Source organism: Panthera pardus, unplaced genomic scaffold, assembly GCF_024362965.1.
Source record: "Panthera pardus isolate Hobbes unplaced genomic scaffold, ASM2436296v1 HiC_scaffold_11, whole genome shotgun sequence".
Lineage (NCBI taxonomy): Eukaryota > Metazoa > Chordata > Mammalia > Carnivora > Felidae > Panthera > Panthera pardus.
Genome location: NW_026526666.1, coordinates 105,295,344 through 105,322,167, shown reverse-complemented (window position 1 = coordinate 105,322,167; position 26,824 = coordinate 105,295,344). Strand labels below are relative to the sequence as shown.

At 68.7% G+C, this 26,824-nt stretch overlaps 3 protein-coding genes across 6 annotated transcripts in view; 1 reads left to right on the top strand and 2 right to left on the bottom strand.

Moving 5' to 3' along the window:
- The window catches only part of PLCH2 (phospholipase C eta 2), a 28,363-nt gene extending 25,055 nt beyond the window's left edge, over positions 1-3,308 (top strand). The window contains exons 21-22 of the mRNA XM_053899089.1: positions 74-371; positions 1,888-3,308. Coding sequence (XP_053755064.1) covers positions 74-371; positions 1,888-3,110 — 1,521 coding nt within the window. The 3' untranslated portion in view covers positions 3,111-3,308. The remainder of the gene's footprint in view (positions 1-73; positions 372-1,887) is intronic.
- Positions 3,309-5,476: 2,168 nt separating this feature from the next.
- PANK4 (pantothenate kinase 4 (inactive)) lies at positions 5,477-21,303 on the bottom strand. Of its 4 annotated transcripts, none has more exons than XM_053899074.1 (19): positions 21,146-21,302; positions 17,104-17,186; positions 15,688-15,902; positions 15,023-15,206; positions 14,756-14,848; positions 14,254-14,407; positions 13,956-14,137; positions 13,351-13,432; positions 12,664-12,764; positions 10,432-10,587; positions 9,737-9,849; positions 9,400-9,487; positions 8,662-8,813; positions 7,723-7,778; positions 7,599-7,648; positions 7,127-7,231; positions 6,721-6,821; positions 6,558-6,626; positions 5,477-5,997 (listed from the first exon to the last, which is right to left on the bottom strand). In XM_053899074.1, exons 1-19 carry the CDS (start codon positions 21,267-21,269, stop codon positions 5,784-5,786), a joined length of 2,322 nt encoding a protein of 773 aa, XP_053755049.1. In that variant the 5' UTR covers positions 21,270-21,302; the 3' UTR covers positions 5,477-5,783. The 4 variants fall into 4 exon arrangements, 3 of the variants coding, with proteins under 3 accessions (XP_053755049.1, XP_053755050.1, XP_053755051.1); XM_053899075.1 differs by having other exon boundaries at positions 12,679-12,764; XR_008420901.1 differs by lacking the exon at positions 5,477-5,997 and having other exon boundaries at positions 7,039-7,231; positions 21,146-21,303.
- A 1,902-nt stretch (positions 21,304-23,205) lies between these two features.
- Positions 23,206-24,744, bottom strand: HES5 (hes family bHLH transcription factor 5). The gene is made up of 3 exons (XM_053899087.1): positions 24,638-24,744; positions 24,383-24,548; positions 23,206-24,192 (listed from the first exon to the last, which is right to left on the bottom strand). The coding sequence occupies exons 1-3, from the start codon at positions 24,689-24,691 to the stop codon at positions 23,912-23,914; spliced, it is 501 nt and encodes a 166-aa protein (XP_053755062.1). The 5' UTR covers positions 24,692-24,744; the 3' UTR covers positions 23,206-23,911.
- Positions 24,745-26,824: the final 2,080 nt, after the last annotated feature.

Sequence of the window (26,824 nt, the reverse complement as noted above, 5' to 3'; positions counted from 1 at the left end):
TGCCGGGGGCCGGGCCGGCGGTCCCCGGTCCCCGGTGCCCGGCCGCTGGCTACGTGGGCTCCTTCTCTTGCAGGTCAAGCAGGCTCTGGGCCTAAAAGGCCTGTTCCTCAGAGGCCCAAAGCCCGGCTCCCTGGACAGCCATGCTGCTGGTCGGCCCCCGCCTCGGCCTTCCGTTAGCCAGCGGCTCCTGCGGCGCACGGCCAGCGCCCCGACCAAGAGCCAGAAGCCGAGTCGCGAGGCCTTCCCGGAGCTGGTCCTGGGCACGCAGGACCCCGGCTCCGAGGGGGAGGCCCGTGACGTGGCGGCCCCCGGCCCCGGCCCCGCTCTGGAGGCCTCGGCCCCGGAGGAGCAGGGCGACCGCAGCCCCCGAGGTAAGGCGCCGGTGGGGAGGAGCCCGGCGCGGGGGAGTCTGGCGCCGGGGCGGCCCCCTTGTGCGCCCGAGGGCCCCGGGCCCGCCGGGATGGCCGCCGCCTGCATGAAGTGTGTGGTCGGCTCCTGCGCCGGTGAGGACGCCGAGGGCCCGCGGCCGGGACGGCTGCCCGGCCCGGGGCCCGGGGCCGGGCGCGAGCCCGTCAGCCAGCAGCCCCGGGCCCGTGCGGACTCGCTGGGGGCGCCCCCCACCGCCGCGGGGAGAGGCAGAGGGGCCCGGTGGCAGGGTCCGGGCGGCGGCGGCGGCGGCGGCGGCGGCGGCGGCTCTGTGTCCTCGGACTCCGGCAGCCCGGGCGGCCCCGAGGTGGCCCCCCGCTGGCCCGAGGGCGCCCGCAGGCAGGCAGGGGCCCCGCAGCGGGAGATGAATGCCTTGTTCGTTCAAAAGCTGGAGGAGATTACGAGTAAATCCTCCACGCTCTCCGCCGGTAAGACCCGACGCTCCTCCGCGGCGTCCTCTGTGCTGCCCCCACTCCGCCCCTCGGCATGGCCGGGCCCGGAGTCTGCTGCGCTGCCGCGCCCAAACCGCCGCCTCCGTGTGCTCGTCATGGCTTTACTTCCCGCTGCTCCCTGCTTGCCCGGGGGCCCCCGTAGCCCCCAGCACCCCTTCCCCAGCTGACTGCGACCTGCCCGCGCAGATCCCCCCCGCCCCTAAGCGGCCAGGGAAGCGAGAGCAGGTCTGACCACAGCTGCCTCGGGGGCTGAGGTGGCCCCCCTCCCTCCCCCCCCCCCAGTGCCCCCATGACCCGGCTGCCCTGGATGCCCTTCCTAAGACCCGGGGGAGCTTCCAGCCCCCCTCGTCTCCCTCCGGGGCCGGGCCGCGGGTGGGTGTCCGGCCCCTGACTCTGCACCGAAGGCCTCCGGCGAGTCCGGCGTGGGTCGGTGGTGCCCTGCAGAGCGGCCCCCGACGCCCCCGAGACCCCCGGACGGTGCCCAGGGTGTCAAGTGGAGTAGACGGCACCTGCTCGGCCCTGGGGATTCATTTATGGCCTGAGCCGCGCTGAGCACCGGCTGTGACTGGACCCCGGCCTGTGGAGGGGCTGAAAGCTGAGCTGTCCCCTCCCCGCCATCCCTGCACCCGCCCAGCCTCGATGTTTGTCCACCGGGCAGCCCCACCCCTATGCTGACCGCCCTGTTCTCCTTTCTGTCCCCACCACGCTGCCTCTGTAGTTAGGGACTGAGAGCAGCCGAGTGCCAGGTAATGGGGCCCGGTCCCCCGGTCCCCCGTGCACCCTGTGCCGTCCCCGGCCTGGCTTGTCGGCCGGGCCCTGTGGACCCTGCCCGTGGACACAGGCCCGTCTGCCCACCCCCCACCCCCCAGCCCCCAGCCCCAGCAGCGGCAGAGCCGGAGGGCAGGGTGGGGGGCAGCTGCGTGCCCACCGAGGGGCCTGGCTGTTGGGGGTCCTGCGGGCACCGTCCCTGGGGGATGAGCCCGACACGCTCTTCTCCTCTCGTCCACAGACACCCACCCTTTCTCCGCGCAGAGGCCGGGCTCCTCCCTCCGTGGCCTGGAAACCATTGCCGAGGAGCCAGCCCCGGGCCCCGGCCCCCCACCTCTGGTGGCTGCCCCCCCCAGCCCCTCCCCGGGAGGGCTGCCGTGCCCGTCGGGACCTGCCGCCGAAGTGGCCAGCCCCCCTGTGGTGGCTCTGGGAGCTCCCATGCCCTTCCAACTCAGGACCCAGAGCAGAGGGGTCACGGAGCAAGCCCCAGAAAGCCATCGGCGGGTGTACAACGGTGGGGGCCCAGGGGGAGCCTGCGAGGGGGCCCCCGGCAGCCAGACGGTCAGAAGGGCTGACGGCGACGGGAAGGTGCCCCCGGAGATCCCGGGCGGATGGCGGCCCCCGGCCGGGCCCTGCCCCACCGTGTACTCGGACGCCACGGCTGGAGACCGGCTATGGCGGCGGCTGGAACCGGGCGGCCACCGAGACAGCGTGTCTTCATCCTCCAGCGTGTCCTCCAGCGACACGGTCATCGACCTCTCCCTGCCGGGCCTGGGCCTGGGCCGTGAGAGCGTCTCCGGGGCTCCAGCAGGACGCCTGCCCCTGCGACCCTGCTCGGCCACGGCCGCCCGCCTGGACCTGCCTGCTGTGACCAAGAGCAAATCCAGCCCTAACCTGCGGGCTGCCAGCCAGCTGCCCACGGCGCCGGAAGAGCTTCAGCCCCGTCCGCTGGCCCCTAGGCCACCCTGGGGCCGCCTCCCCCTGGTAGGCCTCCGGGACTGCCCTGCAGCCGCCAAGTCCAAGAGCCTGGGGGACCTGACTGCTGACGACTTTGCCCCTCAAGTGGAGATCCTGGGCCGAAGCCTGGGCCTGGCGAGGGAGGGGCGGGCGGTGCGGGGGGCGCGACGGGACGCCCTGACCGAGCAGCTGCGCTGGCTCACGGGCTTCCAGCAGGCCGGTGACATCACCTCGCCCACCAGCCTGAGTGGCGCTGGGGAAGGGGTGCCCGGTCCCCCCGGCTTCCTGCGGCGCTCGTCCTCCCGCAGCCAGAGCCGCGTGCGCGCCATCGCCAGCCGGGCCCGGCAGGCCCATGAACGGCAGCAGCGGCTGCAGGGCCCGAGGGGACCCCCAGGGGAGGAGCGGGGCACCCCGGAGGGTGCCTGCTCCGGGGGCCAAGGGGGCTGCGGGGACGTGCCGGCCCCCTGCAGGGGCTCCGCGGCCACTGGCCTCCTGCTCAGACTCTGACGGAGGCTCAGGGCGGATCGCAGCTGCCCTCGCCTTGGCCCTCCGTCTGCCACCCCTCCCCCCCCCTCCCCCCGGGGAGGAAGCGGCCTCCTGGTCTCAGGGTCTGGGGGCATGTTTCCTGACGTTAAGATACACAACAGAGGTATTTAAAATTTAAGAGACAAAGCTTCTACTGCATTAAAATGGTGCCCAGTCCTCTTCCACTTGTACCTGGTTTTCTGCAGTGCGGTGGGGGGGGGGGGGGGGGCGTACACAGGGGCGCGGGAGGTGTAGGTGAGCACGGGAACAGGGGGAGCGGATGCGCGGGGCCCCTGGTGCAGGGGCGCGGGTGTGGCTCCAGGGAATGCTCCTTCTGTGCCCAGAGCTGCTGGTTCCCTGCCCGACGGCGGCGGGCTTGCTCTGCACAAAGCCTCCTCTGGACACCCTAGACTCTAAACTCGCGGACACAACTCCACGCCCACGCCTGCTCGGTGTAGGGTGGCCCACCGCCCCCGTGACCGTGAGCCAAGTGTTCCCGGGCCGTGGTCTGTGCGAGGACACCCCCACCTCTGTCCACAGAGGGCTTCGCGGACTGGCACCCTAGGGCAGGGGCCTCGAGGCTCCAAGACGTAAGCCCTGCTCCCTCCCGTGCCTCCGGTCCCACTCTTGGACAGGGACCCCAGGCCAGAGGACCCCCTGGCTGTGGGGGCTGCCCTGCCCAGAAGGGGAGATACAGGCACTGCCCCTTCCCTGGAGAAGCCGGATGCTGGCTAGGCCCCAGGGGATCCGTGCCTGGGCTGGCCCCCCACCCCCGCATCTGGCCCCTAAAGAAGCCACCCGGGGTGCTGGGGCAAGGATCGCTGTGACAGGCGGTGCCCTTTAAGAAGCAGGCCGTGGGCTTGGCTGGAGGCCTCGCGACTCACCGCCAGGATAAATCTTGCCGTCTTCCCGAGCAAAACCCTCGGGAAGGTGGGTGTGCACGCTCTCCCTCGAGGTGTCTGTAGGCCCCGGGGCCCCACACACCTCCCCAGATCCACCAGACCCCTGGGAACCCTGCCCCCGCTCAGGCATGGGGTGCGTTTTTGTGGGAAGTGCGCCCCACGGCGAGAAGCAGCACCAAGGCAGGGCACTCAGGTGTGCCTGGCCTTCGGGGCCCCTAGAATCTGGGGTGCAGCGAAGGCGGTTCTGGACCAGGGGTGGGCTGGGTTGGCTGCTGGGGTTCCCGGAGGTTGTGTCCCGCCTGCTCACGAGAAGCGGGGGGCCAAGCCTTGTCCAGCCCCGGGTGGGCCCTGCCCGCCGCACACGGCTACCGTCCGGGGGCCGGGCTTAGCCCCCGGGAAGCCCAGGAGGGGGGCAGGTGCCCCCGGTGCCCCTCCTGAGGGCCAGGCTGGGTGGGCGGGAGGGCCCGTGGGGGCGTCCTGACGTCAGGCAGAGCCGGGCTCTGGCCGGACGTCTGGAGGCCTCCCAGGTGTCTGCGCTGGGCCCCCTGCACCATGCAGGCCGGCGCTGCGCCTCCACCGGGAAGCAGGGGACGAAGGGCAGTCGGGCCGAGGGGCTGGGGGAAGCCGCACGGAGGTGGCCACAGCCTGCTGCAGGGGTGCCGGCGGGGAGGTGCAGGGCTGGACTGTGGTGGGGTCGAGGCCGGGGGACCCTTGTGGGGATGGGGGTTCGTGGGGACCACCTACTGGCCCGGCCTGGCCCGGGGGGACCCGGAGGCTGGAAGCCTGTGGGGCCACAGTCCCGGCTTTAGCAGAGGAACGGCTGGGAGCCGCTTGCACGTGGGGCTGGGGGTGACACGTGTGGGGGTCACCGGGGGGGGGCTGGAACAGTGGGGTGGTCACGGCCCCTGAGCGTGAAGGGTGGGAGACGGGGCAGGCCACCCTCCAAGGCGGGAGCCCCGCACACCCTGATAGAAGGGTCATCTCACAGGCCCCCCCCGGGGCCCAGAGCAGAGGCCCCCACCATGGGTGGCCCAAGGCCACGCGGCGTGATCGGCTCTAAGCAGGAGTGTGCACGGGCCCCCGAGGGCTCTCAAAGGTCCTCCCTGGATGCCAGTCGAGTTGGGAGCGCCGCCCGCCCTGTCCCCCTTGTGCCCAGTGGGGCTGGGGGGGGGGGGGGACGCAGAGGGCAACCTTGTCTATACAGACACACCGGAAGGAGTCTCCTGGCCCTGGGCCGGGGTGGGGGTGGGGGCAGCGGCCACGGCCCACAGGCCACAGCCAGCCCAGGGGCTCCGGGAGTAACTGAAGGGAAGAGCCCGCTCTCGGCCGCCCCGGGGAGGGGCTCTCAGGACCCCTGCCCGCACCCCTTCTCTGCAACCACACAGCGTAGGCAGGGGGCCGGGCCCGCTCTACACGTTCTATTTGGTGCGGACCCCGAGCCTCTGGTGACCTGTTGGAGACATGTGCATATATTTATATCTATACGTACATATGTATATATATATATATAAAAGATTATTTAACAGTTAAATATATTCCAATACGAATGTCTCACTGGACAGAGTTGCGTCTCCCGCCACGGACGCGGCAGCATCGTAGAGACCCCGACGCCACACGCGCCCACGCTCCCACCCGGGCGCACCCGGCTCTCAGTCACAGGCGCGCGACATAAATATTCCGATCGGAACTCGGTCTCCCTGTTGTGGTCGCAGTACGTTCCCGACGAGCGGAGGAGGGTGGCGGGGCGGGCGCCTCACTCGGCCGGGACCTCGTACTTGAAGATAACGCTGAAGAGCCGGCCGCCCAGCCGCTCGGCCAGCCAGGAGTTCTTGATGACGGCCAGCTTGAGGCTCTCGCAGCGCAGGGCCGCGTAGTAGTTGGTGTGCACGGCGCGGCCCATGCCCTCGATCACCACCAGGTCTGCGCCTCGCTCCCGGACCAGCACGGCCAGCCCCTTGTCCAGGCGGCTTCGGGGAGGAGAGGGGCGGTGAGGCGGGGCGGTGGGCCCTCTGCCCCTGCACCGAGCGGCCGCCGCGCCCTCCCTACAAGGGCATCCCCGCCCTCCGGGGCCTGTGGCGGGAAACTTGTGAAAACCGGGCCTGAGAACGCTTTTCTATGTGCGGCACTCCAAAGGCTCTAACTCCTTTCCGCATCACGCGAACTCCCCCTTCCTGCGTGGTTCACGACGGGCCCAGAACAGGGAGGAGATCGATCCTCGAGCAACGTCCCTCCCCCGGGGCTGGCTCCCGAAGGCCGGGTTCTCTCACGTAGGGTCCCCCGGGGCCGAAAGCAGCAAGGCGGAGACCCAGGCGTCTAAGGGCACGCGGGGTGCCCACAGCCCCAGCCGCGGGGCATCCGACCCACCAGCCCACGGTGCGGCCGGGCCGCGGACGGTCCCGAGCCCACCCTCCCGGGTCCCCGAGGGAAGAAGGCTGCCCAGGCCCAGGGCTCCAGCCGCACTGGTGACCCCTGCTGCCCAGCTCGCGCGCCGGGGGCCAGGGTGGGCGAGGGGGTGCCTCGGGGGTACCTGAGGTCCAGACACGGGGAGCTGGAGCCCGTCTGCATCAGCAGCAGCCTCTCCTCTTTGAGCGCCGAGCTGCGGAGCACAAGGGGTCGGTTGGCGCCCTGGGAAGCTCCCACCACGCCCCCGCTTCTCCGGGCAGGGCCCCCCGGGCGCCCGCCCTGCTTACTGGACGACAGGGTCCATGGCCGCGATGCGCTCAGCCACGATGAGGGACTCGCAGTACGTCACGTCATTCAAGGCGGGTCCCGAGTTGCACGCCAGGATGACCTACGGCGGGACGCCCCGAACTCTGTAGGGACCTCGGCCACCGCCCGGCACCGAGCCAGCCTCTGCTCGCCCGCCCACCCGGGGCTGCCGGCTGGGAGGCGCAGCCCCGGCGACCTCGCTGCTCGGCGGTCTCCAGGAGGGCCGGCTCCCGGTCGGGACACGGACGGCCCCGGAACGGGCAGACCCGAGGTCCGCGACAAGCCTCACCTGAACCTACCTGGCCCGCACGGGGGCCACGCCGACGCCAACCCCCACCGCGAGTGGAGGGCCCAGGGCAGGGGTCCCGACTCGGCCCAGACGCTCACCTCCGTCCCTCTAGAGAGAAGCTCCCTGACAAAGGGGAAGACTCCCAAAATGACGTCTATTCCACTGTTATCTGCGAAAATTAAGGCACATTTGTGAGGGGGCCCCTGCAAGACAAAACCAGGACGTTCAGTTGGGAACAGGCGCGTCCAAGCGTTCCAGACACCTCCGTGCTCCACACTCCCCGAAGGCCGAGGCCGAGGGCTGCTGGGTCCCGCGGGCGCTGGGGTGCTGGGGGCAGGGCGCCCGTGCCTCTTCCAGGACTGCGGCCCCCGTGACCTCCGAGCCGAGGCCGGCCGGCCTGACCAGTAGAGCCTGTGGGACTCAGGCTGGAGCAGGGGGCGGTTAGCTGAGACCCGCAGCTCGGCGGCTGGGGGAGCGGGCAGGGGCCCTCAGTGCGCTGCCCCGGGGCAGCCCCGCGCCGTCTCCAGGGCCCCTCCCCGCCTCCCAGGGCAGAGGTGGGGACAGCTGTACCTTCAGTCTCTGAAGCCACTTGCCGTAGGAGTCCACGAGCCACGGCCGCTCTGCGGGGCACGGACACGGTCAGCCGCGCGCTCGCCGGCAGGCCCCCTCCCCCGCCCGGCCCCGGGCAGCCTACCTTGCAGCTTCGACTTGGCCTCCTCGAAGCCGAACTGGGGGTCAGATTCAAGGACGCTGCGCGGGGAAGAGGACGAAATCACAAAACACCCAAACCTCAGCTCACAGCATCCACGGAGACCCCGAGCGAAGCCCTTCCCAAACCGGCGAGCGTTGCCGTGACCGGAGCGGCGACGTTCCGCCGTCGGTTGTCGGCAGAGCGCACGGGCCCCGGGTCGGGGACCCGCTCGGCAACGTGAACGGCGGTGCCGGGGGGCGGGGTGAGGTCCTGAGTCGGGGGCGACCTCGGGCAAGGCCCCGGGTCGGCGCCGGGTCCCAGCCTCGCCCAGCACACGCCTCGACGCGCCACCCGAAGGGAAGGACGGGGACGAGGGTGAGGGGAGAGGTGGTGATTCTTCTCAAAGTTGGAAAGGACGCCGCGGGTGCGACCAGCGAGAGCCACGCAGAGGGGACAGCGGGCGGGAGACAGGGCGCCGGGCACAGGGCGAGGTGGGGGACGGGCATGCCCGCTCCTTCGGGAGCCCCAGGAAATCACGCTGGAAGGCTGGGTTTTGACGGTGACCCCAGACCGAGAGCCCAGGGTGCTCTGGGGGCCGGGGCACGTGCCCCCACCCGAGTGCAGACTCCTTCACGAGGCACCTCCGTTTCTCACTTTCAAACGTCAAGCGTTAACTCTGACTCTGGCGCACCAAGGGTCCGGATCTCTGCCTCAGGGCGCAAGCCCACACCCGATAGATGCCAGTGAGCCGGTCCCCGCGGCTGTGCTCGGGGGAGCACGGCCCACAGAACCGCCTGTCATTCCCGGGGCCACACGTGACCGGGTGGGGGGGGGTGGGCGGGGGGAGGGGGACAGGACGGGCAGTCGGGCCGTGGTCCTGGGCCCAAGCTGGACGGAGCAGGCAGGGGTGGGGCTGACGGGAGGCTGGAGGGCGGCACCTACTCAGAGACGGCTTTCGCTCCCCAGTCGAAGACGTTCCCGGCCAGCAAGCCTTTCACCAGGGCCAGCTGCCTCTCCTCCCAGCCCAAGGCATCCAGACAGCGGATCACCCTCGGGAAACACTTCAGTGCGACCCCGTTTTCCTTCTGCTTGACCTGTGGGGACAGGCGGGCGGCTGGTCAGGAGCGACGGCGCGGCCCTGGCTCCCGCAGGCCTTCGGCGGACCGGGCAGAGGGAGGGCGCCCGGCTGGGGACGCCGCGGAGAGCGTCACCGGGAACATCGCTGTGAACCGGCGCCGAGGGGTCGCGCGCTCAACGCGCCACCACGGGACTTCACGCCAAGCCGTGAGAAACCACAGACTCGGAGCCGCGCAAGGTCACGGCGTGGCCCAGGGCAGGGCAGGGAGGGCCGCGGTAGAAGACTTGGACCCCACAGGCACCCGGCGCCCCGTCCCGAGACGCTCCACCCGAGGGCAGGGGGCGGGAAGCGGTGTGCGGCACGGGCCCACACACGTGGCCTTCTGGTCAGCGTGGCCCGTCTAGGCCGCCCGCCAGGCTCCGGCCGGCTTGTCGCCTGCGAGGGCACGACTGGCGTCCACGAACGCTCTGAGGCGGCGAGCTCCCGGGGCCGGAGAGGCGGGGCCTCCAAACCTCGGCTCTGACAGGTGTCGCCGCCCGCGTCCACCCCGCTGGCCGTGCCCCCTCGCGGGCGCCAGTCCTGCGCGGGAAGGCGGAACTCACTTTGGAGTAGGGGTCCGGGAAGTTGAACTCATTCAAACAGTGCTCCCTCGTGTCCAGAAGGCTGCGCACGGTCAGCGTCCCGTAAGCACTGGGGACGGGGTGGGGGAAGGGCGGCTGAGCGGATCGGACGGCCACATTCGCTGCCCGAGGGCGTCGTCACGGGGGAACCGAGGCGGCCTGGCCCCGCCGGGCGGCCGAGTGGGCGGGGGGGGGGCGTGCACCGCCGCACGTGTGGCCCCAGGAGCGGCCGTCGGGAGCCCCGGCCCTCGCGAGCGCACGTTCCCCCGCCGGGCCCCCCGGCGCACCGCGAGGCGGCCCCCGGGCAGGGGACACTCACAAGGGCTGGTGTCGCAGCGTCTGCAGCTTGCGCCAGTACTTCTGCCGGAACTTCTCCGCCCGCTCGGCTGCGTCCACGGAGCCCGGCTGGCTGGCCACGGCGCGTTTCACCACCTGCGAGCACGGGGCGGTCAGCACGGCCCCGCGCTGCCGCCGAGCCGTCTCCCGGGTGGCGACGGGGCCACCCGAGCTCCCGCCGTGCCAGGGGGATGGGTGGCTCGGGGGACCGTCCTTGCAGGCTGCGGGGGTCTGGGGCAAGGCAGGAACCCTCCCTCCGAGGACCCCAGGGGCCCGAGGGGCTGTAGGAGGGGACACGTGCTCCTGGGGGGCCCCGAAGGGCTCGAGTCACGACTCTTTGGGGCCCGGAGCCCGATCGCAGCTGTCCCCTGACCCCCGCGCGAACTGTTTGCGCTCTGCAGAGACGCGGCAGCCGGCCCGGAGGCGGGGCGCGATCGTACGCCCTCGCTGAGGACACGTCCCAGCTCGCCGACGAGCCACTAGGAGCCACGTTTTTACCTGGGAAACGTGATTCACCCCCTCAGGCTCACACACGCCTCCGGTGGCTTCCGGGAGACGCCCCCTCCTCCTTCACCACACCTGTCGCTTGCTGCACGGGCGCCCGGGGCCTCCGGCGCCTACGAACTCCGAGCCGCCCGTCTCGACCCCAGGGGCGCCCGGCCCGCCCCGAGCCCTCACCCCGTCCAGGGCCTCCTCGAAGCAGGTGAGCCAGTACTTGCGGGCCAGGGCGTCGTCCGTGAGGTCGACCGTGTCGGGCACGTAGGAAGACGGGTCCAGAAGGAGTGGCAGGTTGGCCAGCGGCCTCTCCAGCCGGTCCATCTCCAGAAGGTCGAACTGGAAGGACGAGAGGCGGCGGACGCGTCAGCCACGCAGCTCTAGAAGACCGAGGCGCCTCCCGCCAGCCTGAGAACCAGCTCCTCGGTGAGAGCGGAAGGGGCCCGGGGAGGAGACCGCTGCGGGTGCAAGCGGACGAGCCCCTTCTTCCCGTCCCCAGACCCCCGCCCGTGGCCCCGCTCAGCCACGGCGCCCTCCATCTGGCCGGTGGCCTGAGCCACGCACCCCAGATCCCAAGTCTGCCCGGCCCCCTTCCTCCCTCCCTCCCCCCCGTGGAGTTTCCTGGGACCCCTGCGGCGGGGGCTCCCACACCAGCCTGAGCCCAACCTCACACACGACCCCCAGACACGCCGGCCGTGCTCGCGGGCCCCCACGAATGCCACTTGCACGCGTTGTCCCACTCGCTGCCCCGCAGGCCCTGGACCCGTAACTCCCCCGTATGGGGCCCACGGCAAGGCCACGGGGACCCCGTGGGGCAGGCGGTCCAGGCCCCACACTGGCTCCTTTGTCTCCGCAGCACGAGTCTGACGCCAGTTCCGCCGGCATCGCCGAGGGGGCCCCTTTATGCCCAACGTGCTCCCTGTGGCCGCCAGCGACGAGCAGGCCAGTGCCCCAGCGGTTTCTGGAGGAGCGGTCACTCAGCCAGCCAGGGTTTTGACTTACGTTGTCAAGACCGAAGCTGGTGCTCTCCCGCACACGCGAGAACCCAGCACACGCCTCGCGGCCCTGTCCCCCGCCTCTAGGGAGTGACCCACCACATCGCCGCACAGCGGGACGCAGCTCTGGTCTGCCGGCGGCCTTCGGCCCGGCAAGCCTGGGGGGCGACGGGCAGGCGTGCTCTGTGCCGGGGCGTCCGCACAGGAAGGGCCACCACGTGGGGACTTTCAGGATGTCCCGAGTGACAAGTTCAGCGTGGAAACAGCTGGCATTTTCCACGCGAGGAAAGAAAGTGGACGGTCACCGACCCCGGGGCCTCGGCTGGGCTTCGCGGGCCCTCCCGCTACCTGGACCCGCGGGAGCGCACGCCTCAGCCTGGCCTTGCGTAGGCCCCGCAAACCCAAAGCGATGACCTGGCCCCTCTGCGCTTCGGCCTCTCCCTCTGCGAATGGGGGTCTCTGTCCCCGCCTCGCAGGGCCACAGAGACCCAGCACAACAGGCACGCGAGGCGCCAAGCACGTGCCGCGTGGGGACGACCGGCATCCACATCAGGTCTGACGCGGGGATTTCGCGCTCGCTTATCCATTTGGTTTTACGATCCCTAAGGCGGGAATCCACATCGCCCCTCTACGAATCAGAAACCGCGCATCAAAGATGCAGAGACCCCTTGCGAGCCAGTCGCTGCTCCGACCAGGCCCGGGGTGTGGGAGCTTTCTCTCCGGGGAGGCTACGATTAGATCACACGCGTCCCCACGAGGCTTACGCTAACTAGTATGAGAATCTGCGTCCGTGACGGAAAATCAACTTTGCGTCCAAAAGGCCAGCAGCCTGGTCCTGATGGAGACATTCCGACTCGTGTGCCCAGACTAGCTATCCGGACTCGTCCAGCCGGCTCTCCAACAGGGCGCCCGGGTTCTGGCAACTGCTCAGTGAGTTACCAGAGCGACATATGCCATCTGGGGGGTGTCCTCAATAAGCCTGCGATGTCCCCCAGGATGGGGCCATGATGGTAGCGTCCTCTGTCTGGCTGACAACTGGTCACACGGGCCTCTCCAAGTGGGGATTGAGGGATGGGCAGGAAACCAGCAGGGACCGCAGACTCTGTCCTTTCCTACCGCTCGAAACCATCAGGCAGAGAACGCGGTCTAGAGAAGGGCCCGTGGGGGGTTCTGTGGCTCTGGGTTGTGAATGGCACCACGATTCTGGGGAAACACGCTCTGTGTTCTCCCTGCAGACACGGGGGCTGGACTGCACAGTCTTGGAGGCTCCAGCGGGATGTCTGGAAAATGCTAAGAGGAGGAGGGAAGCCAGCCCCGCTGCCCGTCTTTCGTCCCAGAGTCTCGGCCTGCTCAGTGGCCGGTCTGCACCGGGAGAGGGTCTCTCGGAACCTGATGACCCCACCAAGGACCCCATACTCACAGTGCCGCTCCTCACCCGCTGTGTTGGGCAGAGCTCCGGGGATGAGCTCATCAGCCCGGAGCTGCCGGCATAGTTTTCTCCCCAGCTGTATTGGTTAGGGTCTAGGGAGGGAAGGACCAGGTGTCACTCAGACCCCAGGTGGCCCGACCACCGCTGTGGAGGTCTCCACAGCACAGGCGGCCTGGGGTTTCATGCTACGCTACCGTAGTCCCTCTCACTGGCACTGAAACCCCGTGAGATGATACCCGTACCCTTCTCGGCCTCTTAAAGTGGCCTGCCCCGCCCTGCCCCATCACATCCTGCAAGCGTCCTTGAAAAAGCATGGCCCGGCCAAAGAGACGCAGCTTGGCAGACGGCAAGGCGAGAGGGAGGCAGAGGAGGGCCACGTGCCCCTGGCCCCTGCTCGGAGCCCTTTTCACCCACCAAGACCCTCCCTGCCCAACCCAGGGTCAATCACGTGGCACGTGAACCCACAGGTGTCGCCTCCCACCGACCCCTCGGAAGAGCGGCAGCAGAGGGAGGGCCGGCCCCTCAGGCTCTTGACTCTGAGGGACGGTGAAGCTGGTGGGCGGGGCCTCTCCCCGAAGGTTAGAGACCCAGTCCCAGGGCCCCGGTGGCCTCTCACCCTCACCCCTCGCCGCACAGGCCCTGCCCCGCCCTGAAGCGAGCACAGGCTGCTCCACTCACTGTCTTGTTCTGCTCCTTTGAGAAACGCTCCGATGGCTCCCAGGTAGCCTTCGTGTCTCAAGAACAGCGCCTGGACTTCCCCCTGCCGTGGCAAAACCCCGCCTGAGCTGACCTCCAAGCGACACCTGGGCGGTTGTGACGCCCACACGGGCGGCCTCTGTACGCGGTGGAGGTTTCCCGGACAGTCTGCGACGCACTCGTCAACAAAACTCACTCGGTGCAGAACCTAGAAGCTTGGCATTTGCGAGTAACTCCTCCCGCAAATTAACACCCACCCCGGTCTCCCCACTCGAACGACACGCGTCTCAAAGCTCGTCTGCAGCCCGCGCACGGTGGAGACGGCCCCAGAGGCTCGCCGTTGGCATCACGCCCAGTCCAGGGAGGGCCGCGGCGCCCCAGGCGCGGGACGCGGGAATTGGCCAGAGGAAGGGAGGCAGGAGCCCAGGAGAAGCTGGCGGGGGTGCCCCGCTTCTTGGCTGCCTGCCCTGGCCCCCCCCCCCCCCCCCGGCCCCTGGGTCGGCTGGTTTTGAAGACGCCGAGGGGCCAAGCCGAGTACCCGGGAAGGGCGGAGCCCAGGGTGCCGGCACAGGGAGGGGGCCCCGCACCTTGGAGAAGAAGTTAATGCTGTAGGTGATGGTGCGCATGGTGACGGGGTGGCCCCGGATGAAGAAGCCGCCGAAGTACACCCTGTCCAAGCAGTGCAGCTTCGCGTACAGGCAGGCGAGCTGCCCGATGTCGTTGCTGATCATGTGCAGCAGGCTCTTGGCCATGTCCTCCTTGGAGAACTCTGGGAGGGCAGAGGCAGGGCGCCGCTGGGCGAGGCCGGGCCCGCGAGGGGGCCGCAGGCGCGGCGGCGGGGGGGGACGGACGGCGGCGGGGGCGGGGGGGGTGGGGGCGGCACACCTTTGTCGGCAGCGGCCGACTTCCCGAAGCTACTGGCGATGAGGTCGCCGCTCAGCCCCAGGGTCTGGTGGGCGCCCCCGTACACGTCCCGCACCAGCATGTCCACACTCGTGTGCTGGCCCTTGGAGGCCAGATGCAGCAGCTCGTCAAACTTCTGGGGGGACAGGGCGGACGGAAGGGGGTGGGGTGCGGGAGCTGGCGGTGTCCCCACAGCCCAGGAACCAGCCCCGCGCCGAGGAGCCGGCGGTGGGTCGGGGTGGGGGTGCGGCGGGCAGGGCTCCACGGCCACCCACCCGGGAGGGGGGAAGCGGGCAGACTCTGGGCGCCCAGGCTGCCTCCCGCAAGGACCAGGCACACGGCCAGGACCAGGCCGCGGAAGGAGCCGCTTCCACAGCGACACCGGCCGCCTCGGGTCCCCTGGCCGCCGACCCTCTCCTGAGAAGGCATGGGAAGCGGGACTCGACACAGACCCGGGAGCGTCTTCCCGCGGCCGTCGGGATACCTTTGTTTTGGTGAGCAGAGCCCCGAGTCCCCAGAAGGTGCCACCTCCGATGGAGCTGCCGCCAACCCACTCGAACCTGTCCTCCGTCTCCACCTGTGGCGGCAGGGCAGGCGAGCTGCCGAAGGGGGCCAGCCACCGCCCACTGGTCCTGGGGACGCCCCAGACGCGGGGGGTGGGGGGGCGCCATCCTGCAGGCCGAGCCCCCGCCGACGCTGCACGGGTGCTCCCTGCCCGGCCGTCACGCGTGGTCCGGGGAGCCCACCTCACCTTCACAATGGACACTCCGGAGCCGATGTTGACCAGAAGGTACGGGAAAATGTCGGGGTGATTGGTCTGGAATCGGAACTCGGGGTCGGAATCTTTCTGATACGCGAAGGCCTCGTGTGGGATGTTCCTCAGCACGAAGTTGCAGCCCTTTATCAAGCAGGTCATCACGTCCTCCTTGTCCACTCTGCAACGGAAGGAGCCCGGCCACTGAAAACAGCACGGGCCACAGAAGGCGCCTCTGCTGCAGCGCGGGGTCCCTCGTGGACACGCCGCCCCCGGCCCGGCCGCGCTCAGCTTGCCACTCGGACGCACACGGCCCTCAGAAGCGGCAACCGGCCTGGCTGCTCCAAAGGCACCTCCCTCCCCCCGCCCTGCAGCCACCGCGGCCACCGTGCCACCGTCATCGCCTGAGCGGCCGGCCCTCTGCACTCCGTGTGCATGCGGCTAAGCCCGCGGGGACCTCTGCGCCAGCCGCACGAGCCCGGCCCTCTTCCTTGTGCCTCCTCGGCTCCCCCCCCAGGCCCCCCCTGCTCCCCCGGGGTCCGGCTGCCAGAACCCTCCCACCGGCCCGGCCCCCGAGTCTAGTCCCAGCACAGGGCGGGGCGGGGGCGGGGGCGGCTGCTTCAGAGCCCGACCCCGAGAACCGGCCGGGGGCCCCCACTTACTTCAGCCGCAGTTTTTCTTCAATGAGGTCCTTGAATTTGTACGCCCCGCCCCCGGTGGCCTGGATGACCTTGGTCTCAGTGTTGACGAGGTGGTCTTTGATGAAGTCCAGACAAGCTTCTATGTAGGTGTTCTCGAACTTGACGAAGTGCAGCCGGGCAGTGACCTCCTCCTGGACTGAGATCTCGTAGGGCGGCTCGTGGTCCTGCTCTGTGTCCTGGGGATACAGGTTGGGGGTCTGTGTGTGCGTGCTGCCCTTGGCGGGAGGGGGAGGGGGAAGACGTGGGGATGAGGCCCCTGGATCATGAGCAACGCAACCCTTAACGCTAAGTTCAGGCAACCCTTAATGCTAAGTTCAGGCTGGAGGCAGCGCGAGGGCAGGGGCGGGGAAGGAGCCGGCTTCCCAGGCAACAGGAGCGGCCGGAAGTGCCTCCTGACGGGTCCTGGATGGAGGGGGGCCGAGCTGGGGGGCAGGGAGGGGTGTTGGAGGCAGGGAGGGGTGTCGGGTGCCTCCTGATGGGGTCCTGGATGGAGGGGAGAGCTGAGCTGGGGGGCAGGGAGGGGTGTCGGGGGCAGGGAGGGGTGTTGGGTGCCTCCTTACGGGGTCCTGGATGGAGGGGGGGCCGGGCTGGGGGGCAGGGAAGGGTGTCAGGGGCAGGGAGGGGTGTCGGGTGCCTCCTGACGGGGTCCTGGATGGAGGGGGGGCTGAGCTGGGGGGCAGGGAGGGGTGTTGGAGGCAGGGAGGGGTGTCGGGGGCCTCCTGATGGGGTCCTGGATGGAGGGGGGTGCTGAGCTGGGGGGCAGGGAGGGGTGTCGGGGGCAGGGAGGGGTGTCGGGTGCCTCCTGACGGGGTCCTGGACGGAGGGGGGCCGGGCTGGGGGGCAGGGAAGGGTGTCAGGTGCCTCCTGACGGGGTCCTGGACGGAGGGGGGGCTGAGCTGGGGGGCGGGGAGGGGTGTCCGGTGCTTCCTTACGGGGTCCTGGACGGAGGGGGGCCAGGCTGGGGGGCAGGGAAGGGTGTCAGGTGCCTCCTGACGGGGTCCTGGATGGAGGGGGGCCGGGCTGGGGGGCAGGGAAGGGTGTCAGGGGCAGGGAGGGGTGTCGGGTGCCTCCTGACGGGGTCCTGGATGGAGGGGGGGCTGAGCTGGGGGTGGCAGGGAGGGGTGTTGGAGGCAGGGAGGGGTGTCGGGTGCCTCCTTACGGGGTCCTGGACGGAGGGGGGCCGGGCTGGGGGGCAGGGAAGGGTGTCAGGTGCCTCCTGACAGGGTCCTGGACGGAGGGGGGCCAGGCTGGGGGGGTAGGGAGGGGTGTCGGGGCAAGGAATCCCCCTGGAAGCTAGGCCGATGTGCACGAGCAGCAGAGGGAGGGCAGACCGGACAGTGACAGCGGGCCGCCCAGGGCCCCCCCGCGGAGGCTCACCCTGCCCGAGGACTCGAAGGAGCGCACTCTGGCAACCTTGTGCTGCACGGTGGAGTAGTAGGCCAGCTTGGTGAGCGACCCCCCTGCAGGGAGACACCGGGCAGCAGTCAGGAGCCGGCGGACGGGAGCCCAGGCTCGTCGGTCCACGCGGCCTCCCCCGCCACACCAGCTCCTGTGCCTGCCGTCGCTGGGTGTGAAAACCCCGTGGGCCACCGACCAGAGGAAGGGAAGGAACCGGGGGGCCCAAGCACTCGGCACAGCGGGCCTGAGACTGCCCACTTCCCCTGCGCACCAAGTCCTCGAGGAGAAAGGAGAGCATCCTGTTTCCGGGAGGCCCTGGAGATCACCAGTGGTTTCGAAAAGTTGTTTCAAACCCTGGTCTTGAAAATGACCCAAAGGACAAAGCTAAGAAGGGCACGGCTTTCGCCGACAAGTACGCTTGACTGTCCGTGGTAACAAGGGTCGGGGGGGAGCCACTACGAGGGTATTTTCCCAGAGTGCACCGGCAGAGGAGGGGGCTGTCTCACCGGGAACGTTCTAGCAGCCCACCCTCTCCAAGCTCGGGGCTGGGGGCCTCACGGGGGCGGCGGGGTCTCCTCCCCTCGGACCGGATCTCGTGAATACCACCAGGAAGCCCAAACACCAGGGAGCAGAAGAGGCCTTTATTTGCCTGAAACACGTCCAGGGCCAGTTAGAGAGACACCCGAGCAGTCACTTTCAAAAGGGTAAGCTCTGGGGGGTCAGAGGTGGCCTTGGGGAGGCGTCAGGTGGATTCCCGCAAGGCCCGCGACGGTGGTGGCGGGGGGGGGGGGGGCAGCAAAAGGCTTGTCGCCACGGCCACAGAACGGGTTCGTGTGGCCAGCGCAGCCGGCGGGACGCCCTGTGTGAGGAGGAGGCTGGAGGCGATCTCTGAGAGTTGCTTTGTGATGCCGCCCCCAGGGAGCATGTGACAAGCACTCAAGTCAGGACACATCTGGAAAAGGCAGGCATCAGAGGGCCGCGGCTTGTCCAGGTAACGGATCTCGATCTGAGAGCGGCCGCTCGGAGCCTGCCAGGCAGCGTGGACAGGGCCTCCCAGGGTGCCCCGGGACCTGCCCTTGTCGGGCCACGGTCAGCACGCCCGCTCACAGGCTTCCTCTCATCCCCAAACCACGGGCTTTAAGAAGCAGGACTTGGTCTAAGCCTCCTCATCCCTCCTCCCTGCCCTCAATCCCCACCTGGCCCGGAGCGGCTTTCACTCCGTGAACAAACACGATAAACCTTAAACAGGCGACGCAAAGGGAAGAAGATATGTTGTGAGACTTGTCAAAAGTTACTGTGAACGAGACCCCCGATCACAGAAGGTCCGGCTTCAGATCGTGAGTTCTTTACACGAGGTTTACATCACAGCCAAATACGAGGTGTTGGGGCCTGCTGGGGCTGCGGTGGGGGCAAGCTGTCCCGTGTGCCCCACACCACGCACCCCAGTGGGGCAACGCCCAGCAGCCAAGCCACATCTCCGTGCCCCCCCTCCCCCCCAGGGGGACAGCGAGTGGGGACGTGCGGAGCGGAGCGTTCAGCCCGAACCAGAGGAGCTCACAGAGCAGGATGGCGGGTGCCCGGGGAGAACAGGGAGCCCGTCTGTTCGCGGGATCCCTTGGATTTAGTGACCGCCGGCCACAGGTCCTGGCATGTCACACCCGCCAAGTGCAGTGACCACGCTGGCGGGTGCACACAGTGGTGGACATCAAAGACGCTCCAGTCCAGCCCGCACCCCACTCCAGGGCCAACGGTACCCGGACTGACATCAGCCCGCCCGTGTCCCTCCACCAGCGCCTGAGCCGGGAACCCCCACCCCCAGTTCATCCAGACCCACGGGGCCGGGCGCAGGGCCACCCTCTCCTCCGCCTTCTTGGCCAGTCCTTCCCCCGTGGGCACCGGGTCACCGCCCCCTCGCCCTTGCTCTTCACCCGAGGGACCCGTCTGCTGCCCAGCAGAGACTTGAAGTCAAGTCAGCTTTAAGCATGTGTTCTTAGACAAAATGTCCCTGATGCTTTCGAAGCAGGGAATCTGCTCGGCTGACACGAGTGTCCGAGAGAGGAAGGAGCTTGCCAAGAACACAGAGCAGCTGAGCTCTCCTGGAGCAGGAGGCTTGGGTGAGGGGAGAGGAAATGGGAGAAGCCTGTTTTTAAAGCCAACTGCTGACAAGCACATGCACTTGTGGGTTTCCGGGGTGAGGACCCACGTCCGAGCTGTGATCTCCCACCAGCCGCACAAACACGTGGTCTGTCCTTAAGAACAAACACAGGACTCAGACCCAGGGGGAATCGTCAAAGCGGGGAAGGGAACACTGACACTGAAGATATCCCTTTGAGTGTCCTTCTGCCCAGGAACCCCACCTGGGCTTGGCGCTGGAGGGCAGGCCACTGCAGGGCCCCTTGGAGCCACGGCGCTCCTCTCTCGACTTCCTTCACCCCGTGGCTACGAGCTGACCCCTGGGAGCCACAAAGAACATTTCAGGGTAACCCAGGGCAAGCCATTTTTCAGCTGCACTTTCAGGAACGTTAAGTGCCAACCTGTTCCCAGGATGCAGAACCCAGGTTTAAGTGCAGCCAAACAAAGTCGGAAAACGTCAGGGCACACACCTGCCTGGGCCCCTGTCACACGAAGGCACGGGTAGGTCTCAGAAGACGGGCAGAGCAGGGCCTCCAAGCTTCCCACTGCCAGCCCAGCGTGCAGTCAGGCACCAAGTTTAATTGGGTCCCCCGCTCATAATGTGTCCTGCTGTACGCTGGGGTCCCCACCCCCCACCAGGCCTCAGGGCATCTCACACCTGCCGCCAGGTCAGTACCCCAAGGCGCCGCCCCTCACAACCCCTACTGGCCTGCAAGGTGAGCACTGAGGACACTGAGGGTCCAGCCCACTTTCCTCTCTCCCGGTGGACACCCTCCCCCCACCCAAGCCGGAGACACCTCAGTGACTCTCAGCGGCAGGGGAGAGACAAGACCATCACAAGCAAATGGCTCCAAGAGGAAGGGCCCGGGGCGGGGACAGAAGCACGCCTGTCCCTTCTAGCATCACTGGCCAGCTTCAACAGGTCAGGCAGGGCTGCCCCGCTGCCCCGATGCTTAGCCGCCTACACTCGGCGAGTGGCAGGCCCAAGCAAACCGAGGCCCCAGCCGAGAGCCAGCTGAGAAGGGAGCCGTGTGAGGCCACCATGTCTACTCCGGGCGCTTCGCCCAGTGAGGCTGCCCCCAGGAAACCTTCATCCCCTGCCGACGGGGGCAGAGCAGCCAAGTGCCGAGGCTTGACCAGATTCCAGGCCCCACCTGGCCGCTTACCAGCCGACCTCAAACAACTTAGTTCACCTATCTGACCTCAGCGTCCTCATCTAGGAAAGGGGGCTGCTGGGAGGCGGCCGGCGCCAGCGTGGGATGAGGGTCTAGAACGGGCCTAGAGCAGGAAGGTCGAGTAGAGCCTGGGCGAGGCCCTGGGGTCACCCCTGCGGCCTGCACGGGGCAGGGAGGCTTCTGAAAGATGCCGGCAAGGGTCCCAAGGTCCACGTCCAGGTCCTCCAAACTCCCGCCAAATGTCAGCGGTCCAGAAGCCGAGGGCGGCAGCGGGAGGAGGGCTTCGGGCTGGGCCCAGACGGGCAGCCCGCCGAGGGTTCCCGCGGCCCCAGGCCGGGCCGCTGCCCGCCCTCGGCGCCGCCCCAGACGGCGGGCCCCAGATCGCTCTCGTGGCTCGGACAGACCCCGCCCGGCGGCCGACCCTACCCGGGTGGACTAACGAGGGGCCGCCGGGCCGCCCGCCTCTCCGCGCGGGACTACGAGGGCCGGCGTGCCCCACTCCGGCCGCGCGGCGCCTGCCGGGAGCCGTAGTCCGGCTGCCGCGGCCAGCGTAGGCGCCGACGGCCCGCGGACTACAAGGCCCGGCAGGCTGTGCGCGCCGGCGGCCCGCGCCCCGCCCTTCGTCCTTGCCACCGCCCCCGGCCCGCCGGCTCCGCCGCCCGCGCCCACGCCCGCCGCGCGCCGCTCAGCTCCCGGCGCCCGTCCGCGGCTACCTATGTCAATGGCGAAGCGCTTGGCGTTCTCCAGGTTGCGGAAGATCTCGTCGGGGGGCAGCGTGATGCTCTTGTCCAAGCTGTCCCCGCTGCTCCCGCTGCCGCTCGCTCCGCACTCCGCCATTTTGAATGTGCCCGGCCAGCCTCATCAGCCATGGAGATATATGCGCATATATTTGACTGCTAAACGCCTCCCGCGCATATATTATGCTAATGAGGCACCCGGGCCCGCCCCCCCCTCCCAGCCCGCCTCTGTGGTCCCGGCAGCTGGAGGACCACTGGCCTGCCCGCGCGCCGGGGTCCCCGCGGCCGTTGGCCCAACACGAAACGTCTGGGCTGTTGTCTTTGTTGTTCCCTCACCGAGCTGGCCAGATGCTGACCTCCAGTGCTCTGAGCTAGTGCAGAGAAGGCACCTGGGGCTTGCAGACCCCCAGAGACCTGCCTCTTTCAGTGAGTGCAGCTGTTCCCAGGGCGCATGTGACCCACCAGCCCGGGGGGGTCTCTAGGGACCAAGGACAGTTCCAAAAGCCACATGCAAAATGGGGGTGTCAGGGACCCTGCCTTCCAGGCGCCCCAGCCTGGGGTGGACGATGCACCTGCAGGTGGGGAAGACACTCACCCTGATGGTGAGATCTGCAGACAGTGCAGGGGAAAACAGGGCAGCCCGCCTGGAGGAGGCTGCCTTTGGGCAAAACGGGGAGTCTATGGGAGTTTGTAGGGGACCATCTGAAAAATATTCCTGAAGCTGGAGCATGGACACGAATGGTAGTGGGCAGGGCCAGTCCCTGGGAAGCTCCTGCTGGCCAGAAGACCCTTGAGGGATGAGACCTCAGAGGCACCGGCTGCTTTGGGAAAGAGCCCAGTGCTGGCGGTGGACAGACGGTCCCTAGGGCAACTGACTCCCAGGTGACCCTGGGCCAGTTACTTCTTGTCTCTGGACCTCGGCCTCTGTCTGAGCATGTTACCAGCTGCCTGGCAAGGCCTCCGGAGCACGGGCCTGTAGAGCAGCACAAACCCCACGCCCCCGGGGTGATCGGAAGGGGGGCCCTGTGCCTCGGGAAGAGGCCGACTTGCCAGCATCGTCTAAGGGGTGGGTGTGCTGGGCGGAAGAGGGCAGGGGGTCTGCTCCTAGAGCACACAGGCCTGGAGCGCCGAGGACTCTGGGCCGGGGGAGGGGGGGCACTGTGGGCCTGACCAGGAGGCACAGCCCCCTCCCCGTGCATTGACATGCCTGCCCCACATGCCGTAAGCGTGTGGGATGTAGCGCTGGGCCGGCCTGGAGGGGGCGCCTCAGATGTTCCTGTCAGGCTGGACAGAAAGGGATTCCAGAGGGCAGAGGGGAGAGGCGAGCTCCAGAGGGAGGATGGCCCGGCTGGGCCCCCTCGCTCCGAAGAAACGGGAGGGCCTTTTGGTTCCACTGCCCATGGGCGGACTTGTCCTTTGGGGAGCCAGGGCCCTCCTAGGTCCTTGCAGACTCAGTCAACACCTGCTGGTCCACCTGTTTCGGCCCTGGCGAGCGGTCGGCCTGCAGGGAGGGCCGGGCAGCCACCTGTGTGTGGGCTAGCCAAGCGGGGGCATCCAGGAGCTCACCCGGGGCAGGGCCCGCTGGCCGCACGAGACGGCCAGGGGAGGCAAAAGCCTCCTGTGCCTTTGGCCCTGCGAACCCCCTTTTGTGAACAGAGCCGGAAGGTCCTGGAGCTGTCACTCCCCCCCTCCCCCACCCCCCCCACCTGCAGGGAGCTGCTGAGAAGCCCCGGGACAGAGAGCCCAGTCTCCCACTGCACTGCTTCCTGCTGTGCACGGGGGTACGTGTTCTCTGGGCCTGTCTTCCTTCCAGCCTGCCTCTCCCCTGCTCGCCTGCCTCCTGGCCTCCCTCCCTCCTTCCTTCAGCCAGGACCAGCCCTTCTCTCCCTGTGCAGAAGAAGGTCACCGGCAGAGACACCTCCCACCCATGCTGGAGTACCACGATAGCGTCCGTCCCCCCCCACCACCCCGCGCAGACCCGCCCACCCCGTGGCTGCCAAGGACACATGTCAGGCACGAGAGACAGACCCCAGAGGGCTGCTTGGTCAGATTTTATTGGAAGTCTGCAGAGCAGTCCCGTGGGCTCCCACGTGACCGAGGGTTCAAATTCTGAGTACAAAGTCATGACCACACGCACTCGCCCACACACAGGGATCCTTTGAGGATCATGGTGGAGACGCCCACCCTCCCCACAAAGCCCACTATGAGCCCCAACTAGACAACCACGTGCACGCAGGGGCCTTTCAGCCACAGCTCTGCATGGTCCTTCGGTGCCCATCCAGGCTGACACTCTTTCCTATGAGGATACACCTTGAGTTCCGCCTTCACAAAAGGCAAATGTGCCCACGGCACGGCCCGCCCGCCGGGCCCCCTGGCCCGGCAGCAGCAGGCCCTGAAGAAAGTCCTCTACACGTGGAGGCACCGGCTGACCGAGCCCCTGACGCCTACAAATATCATAGAACCCCGGGCAGCGGGGACTTCCCAGAAGTCACTTGCTGAAATGCAAACACAGAACAACCCCGTGGAGTCAGACACTTGTGCGAAGGCGGCCCCGACTGTCCCGAGTGACCAGGCCTCTGTGACCGCCTTCTCTCCAGAAGGACCCTCCTGCTGGCCCGCCAGCCTGGAGAGCGAGCCTTCCGGAGAAGGGGGCCTGTCCAAGCCCCAGGAGGGACAGACGAATGGCCAGAGGTGCAGGCTGGCCTCTGGTCCTCGGGGCGGCCACCCGCACGTCCCGCCGGGTCACCAGGGCCGCCAGAGGCCGCAGGTGGGCTGGCGCGCGGTCACCGCAGTGGCCTTGGCGGGAGTGAGCACGGGCGTGGGCGCGCTGCTGGTCGCCTTGGGTTCCTTAGCGGGCACGGCGGGCGCGGCTGGGGGACGCTGGAAATGGTGGAGCAGCTTCATCTGCGTGTCGCTGGCCGCATGCAGCGTCAGGAACTGCACGGCCTCCTGCAGGCACCAGGAGTAGCCCTCGCTGTAGTCCTGGTGCAGGCTTTTGGGGCCGGCGGCGGCGGCGGCGAAAGCTGCAGGGAGAGGCGCCGCGGTGATTGGGGCGGGCGCGGGGCCGCGGGGGGCGCGGGGGCGCAGGGGGCGCAGGGCTGGGGCCGGGTGGGCGCGTGGGCGCGGGGAGCGCGGGGGCGCAGGGGGCGCAGGGCGCGCAGGGCTGGGGCCGGGTGGGCGCGGGGGCGGCGGGGAGCGCGGCCAGCGGCTCACCTTTGCTGTGCTTTAGGTAGCTGACGGCCATCTCCAGGATGTCGGCCTTCTCCAGCTTGGAGTTGGGCTGGTGCCGCGCGAACTCCTGCTCCAGCAGCAGCTTAAGCTGCTCGATGCTGCTGTTGATGCGGTCGCGGCGCATCTTCTCCACCACTGGCTTGCGGAGCTGCGGGGGGACACGGGCGTCAGCCGGCGGCCAGGGCGCGGGGGCCGCGGGGGGCGCGGGGGCGCGGGGCGGGCGGGCGGCGCACTTACTCGGTTTTTCTCTTTGGGGCTGAGCAGCTCCACGGCCACGGTGCTGGGGGCCATGCCTGGCGCAGAGAGGCGGCTGGCGAGCGGGGAGTGGCGGGCGGCGGGCCGGCGGGCCCTATATAGGCGCGGCGGCGGGCAGGCGCCTGGGGCCCGGGCGCCGCGGCCGTTCCCACACTCGGCGGCCAATGGCCTCGCGGGCCGCACAAAGGCGCCGGCCCATTAGCGCACGCTAAATTGCCTGTGAATTGGCGCGGGCACAATGGGTGCTCCCCGAGGAGCAGGTGGGCCGCCTGCACAATGTCCGGGCTGTGGGAACGCGCTCGCCCTCATTAGCATCCCGGGGCCTGATGCTAGAAGCCCCGCGCCTCAATATGCTGCCTTTTCCCAGGCCTCGGGGGTGGGGGTGGGGGGCAGGAAAGAGTAGTGCCCCTCCCCGGCCCCTCTCTCCCCTCTCCTTCCCCTCCCCGGTGGCTCCCCGCTGCCGCTGGCTGGCGGAGACTAGGTGGGGGAAAAGCTTTAGAGTGAATTAATGCCGCGGCTTCCAGTGGTTTGGGCACCTCCTAGACAGGGACCTGCTGCCCCCCCAGGGCGGGTGGAACAGAGGAGCCTACACTTGCCCCGAACAGGCACCTCGGCCTTCCCCGGGGAACAGGTGGAGAGTGCAGGAGCCACCCGAGCTCTTAGGATCAGACCTACTGGCTGTCACCTGGGACTCGCGGCTTCTCCAGAGCTAGAAAAAATTGGCTGTGGTGCTTCCCTGGCTCAGTTTTGGGTAGCTCCAGGAAACCGGAGTTCGTGAAATGCCCAGCTTGGAGCCCGACACCCGGGCAGTCCCCCCAGGAGCTGCTGCACCCATCCTCGGGGGAGCAGCGCGCCAGGCAGTAGCATCCGGGGTGCTCTGCACCGGCAGGTGCTTCTCGGGGCCGCACCCGACCCCCATCTGGCGGGAAGTACCACCATGGCCGTCTGGGGAACACGGGAGGGCACCTGGTTCCAGGGGTACGCTTCGCACAGACGTGCGGTCGCTGCACCTGTGAGATTCGGGGGGAAGCTCTGTTGCGGGCCACCCTCTGCCCATCCTGCTGGGCACTCGCAGGGTTTGCTTTGCTTGGGCACCTTGCCAGTGGGTGGGGAGGCAGGGTGCCAGGTGGCAGACATGAGGGTCAGAGCAGGGCGGGCCTGGGGCCCACGTGGACGCCGCGCAAGCTCAGACGGCAGCCCCAGGGCGGCACGGGAAGACTGGTAATCCTGGTGTCTGGCCAGCCAAGCTGAGGGCCGGCAGCTGCTTTGGCGCCGCCAGCCCTGCCCTGGTTCACCGGGACCGGGAATCCTGCAGGCACTGAGGGGGGCGGAGGCACCGGGGCCTCCTCCTGGGGCAGGGCAGGACCCGGCCAGGTTCAAGAGGCAGGCAGGGCCTCTGCCCTGGGGGCCGGCAGCTGACATCAGGGCACGTTGGCCAGAGTTTGAATCCGGGAGCACGTCCAGGTGTGGCTGGAAGTTGCGGGGCTTTAACAAGGGTCGGGTCAGATCTTTCCCCCTCCCGTGGGTCTTAGCAGTGACCCACAGCTACGACTGACTGGCCCGTTTGGTGGGCCCGCTCCAGAAATCGCCCCTCCCCCCGTGGCATACAAGGAGCCTTTGGTCTCCCAGCAATGGGCCCAGCCGGGAGCATGCAGGATGGTGTCACGACAGCCAGGGCAGGCTTGGCTCGGAGCCAGCTGAGGAGTGCCCCGTGGGCCAGCTGGTCACCCGCCGGGGTGGGTTAGGCTGGGGGAGCTCCCAGGGTGGGACCTTCAGGTGGCTTTGGAGGGCGAGGGTAGGCAGCCCCTGCTCACCCCTCTGGTACCTGCTCCTTCCTCCTACCGGCACCTCTCTTAAAGAGGACACGGCCCCTGGGCTGGCGGTGGGAGGCGGTGACCCCGAGCGGGGGCTCCCGTCTGGGCAGATAGGACCCCGCCACGGTTATTGGGCTCCAGTTTGCCGCAAAAGGGCAGGGGGCACCGTGGCCAGCTGGGGACGGGCACGTCGAGGCCCTGTGCTCACCGCTCTGCTCCGTGGCCCGGGATGCTGACAGTGGCTAGTGGCTTTGATGTGGGCTGGCAGTGATGTTCAGTGGGGCCATTTTTGGAGCCAGAATGGGGCTCGTGCTGGACAGCCGGCATAGTCTGTTGTGCCCCTTGCCTGCTTATG

Excerpts from the sequence above, each read along its gene's own strand:
- PANK4 (XM_053899074.1), bottom strand. The coding sequence starts at position 21,269 with ATGGCGGAGTGCGGAGCGAGCGGCAGCGGGAGCAGCGGGGACAGCTTG. Across the intron at positions 9,488-9,736 it reads ACGCTGCGACACCAGCCCTT|TGCTTACGGGACGCTGACCG; the intron begins GTGAGTGTCCCC and ends CCCCGTCCCCAG. Across the intron at positions 6,822-7,126 it reads TTCTCTCTAGAGGGACGGAG|GTCATCCTGGCGTGCAACTC; the intron begins GTGAGCGTCTGG and ends GTCCCGCCGTAG.
- HES5 (XM_053899087.1), bottom strand. The coding sequence starts at position 24,691 with ATGGCCCCCAGCACCGTGGCCGTGGAGCTGCTCAGCCCCAAAGAGAAA. Across the intron at positions 24,549-24,637 it reads GCCCCAAAGAGAAAAACCGA|CTCCGCAAGCCAGTGGTGGA; the intron begins GTAAGTGCGCCG and ends GTCCCCCCGCAG. Across the intron at positions 24,193-24,382 it reads CTACCTAAAGCACAGCAAAG|CTTTCGCCGCCGCCGCCGCC; the intron begins GTGAGCCGCTGG and ends CTCTCCCTGCAG.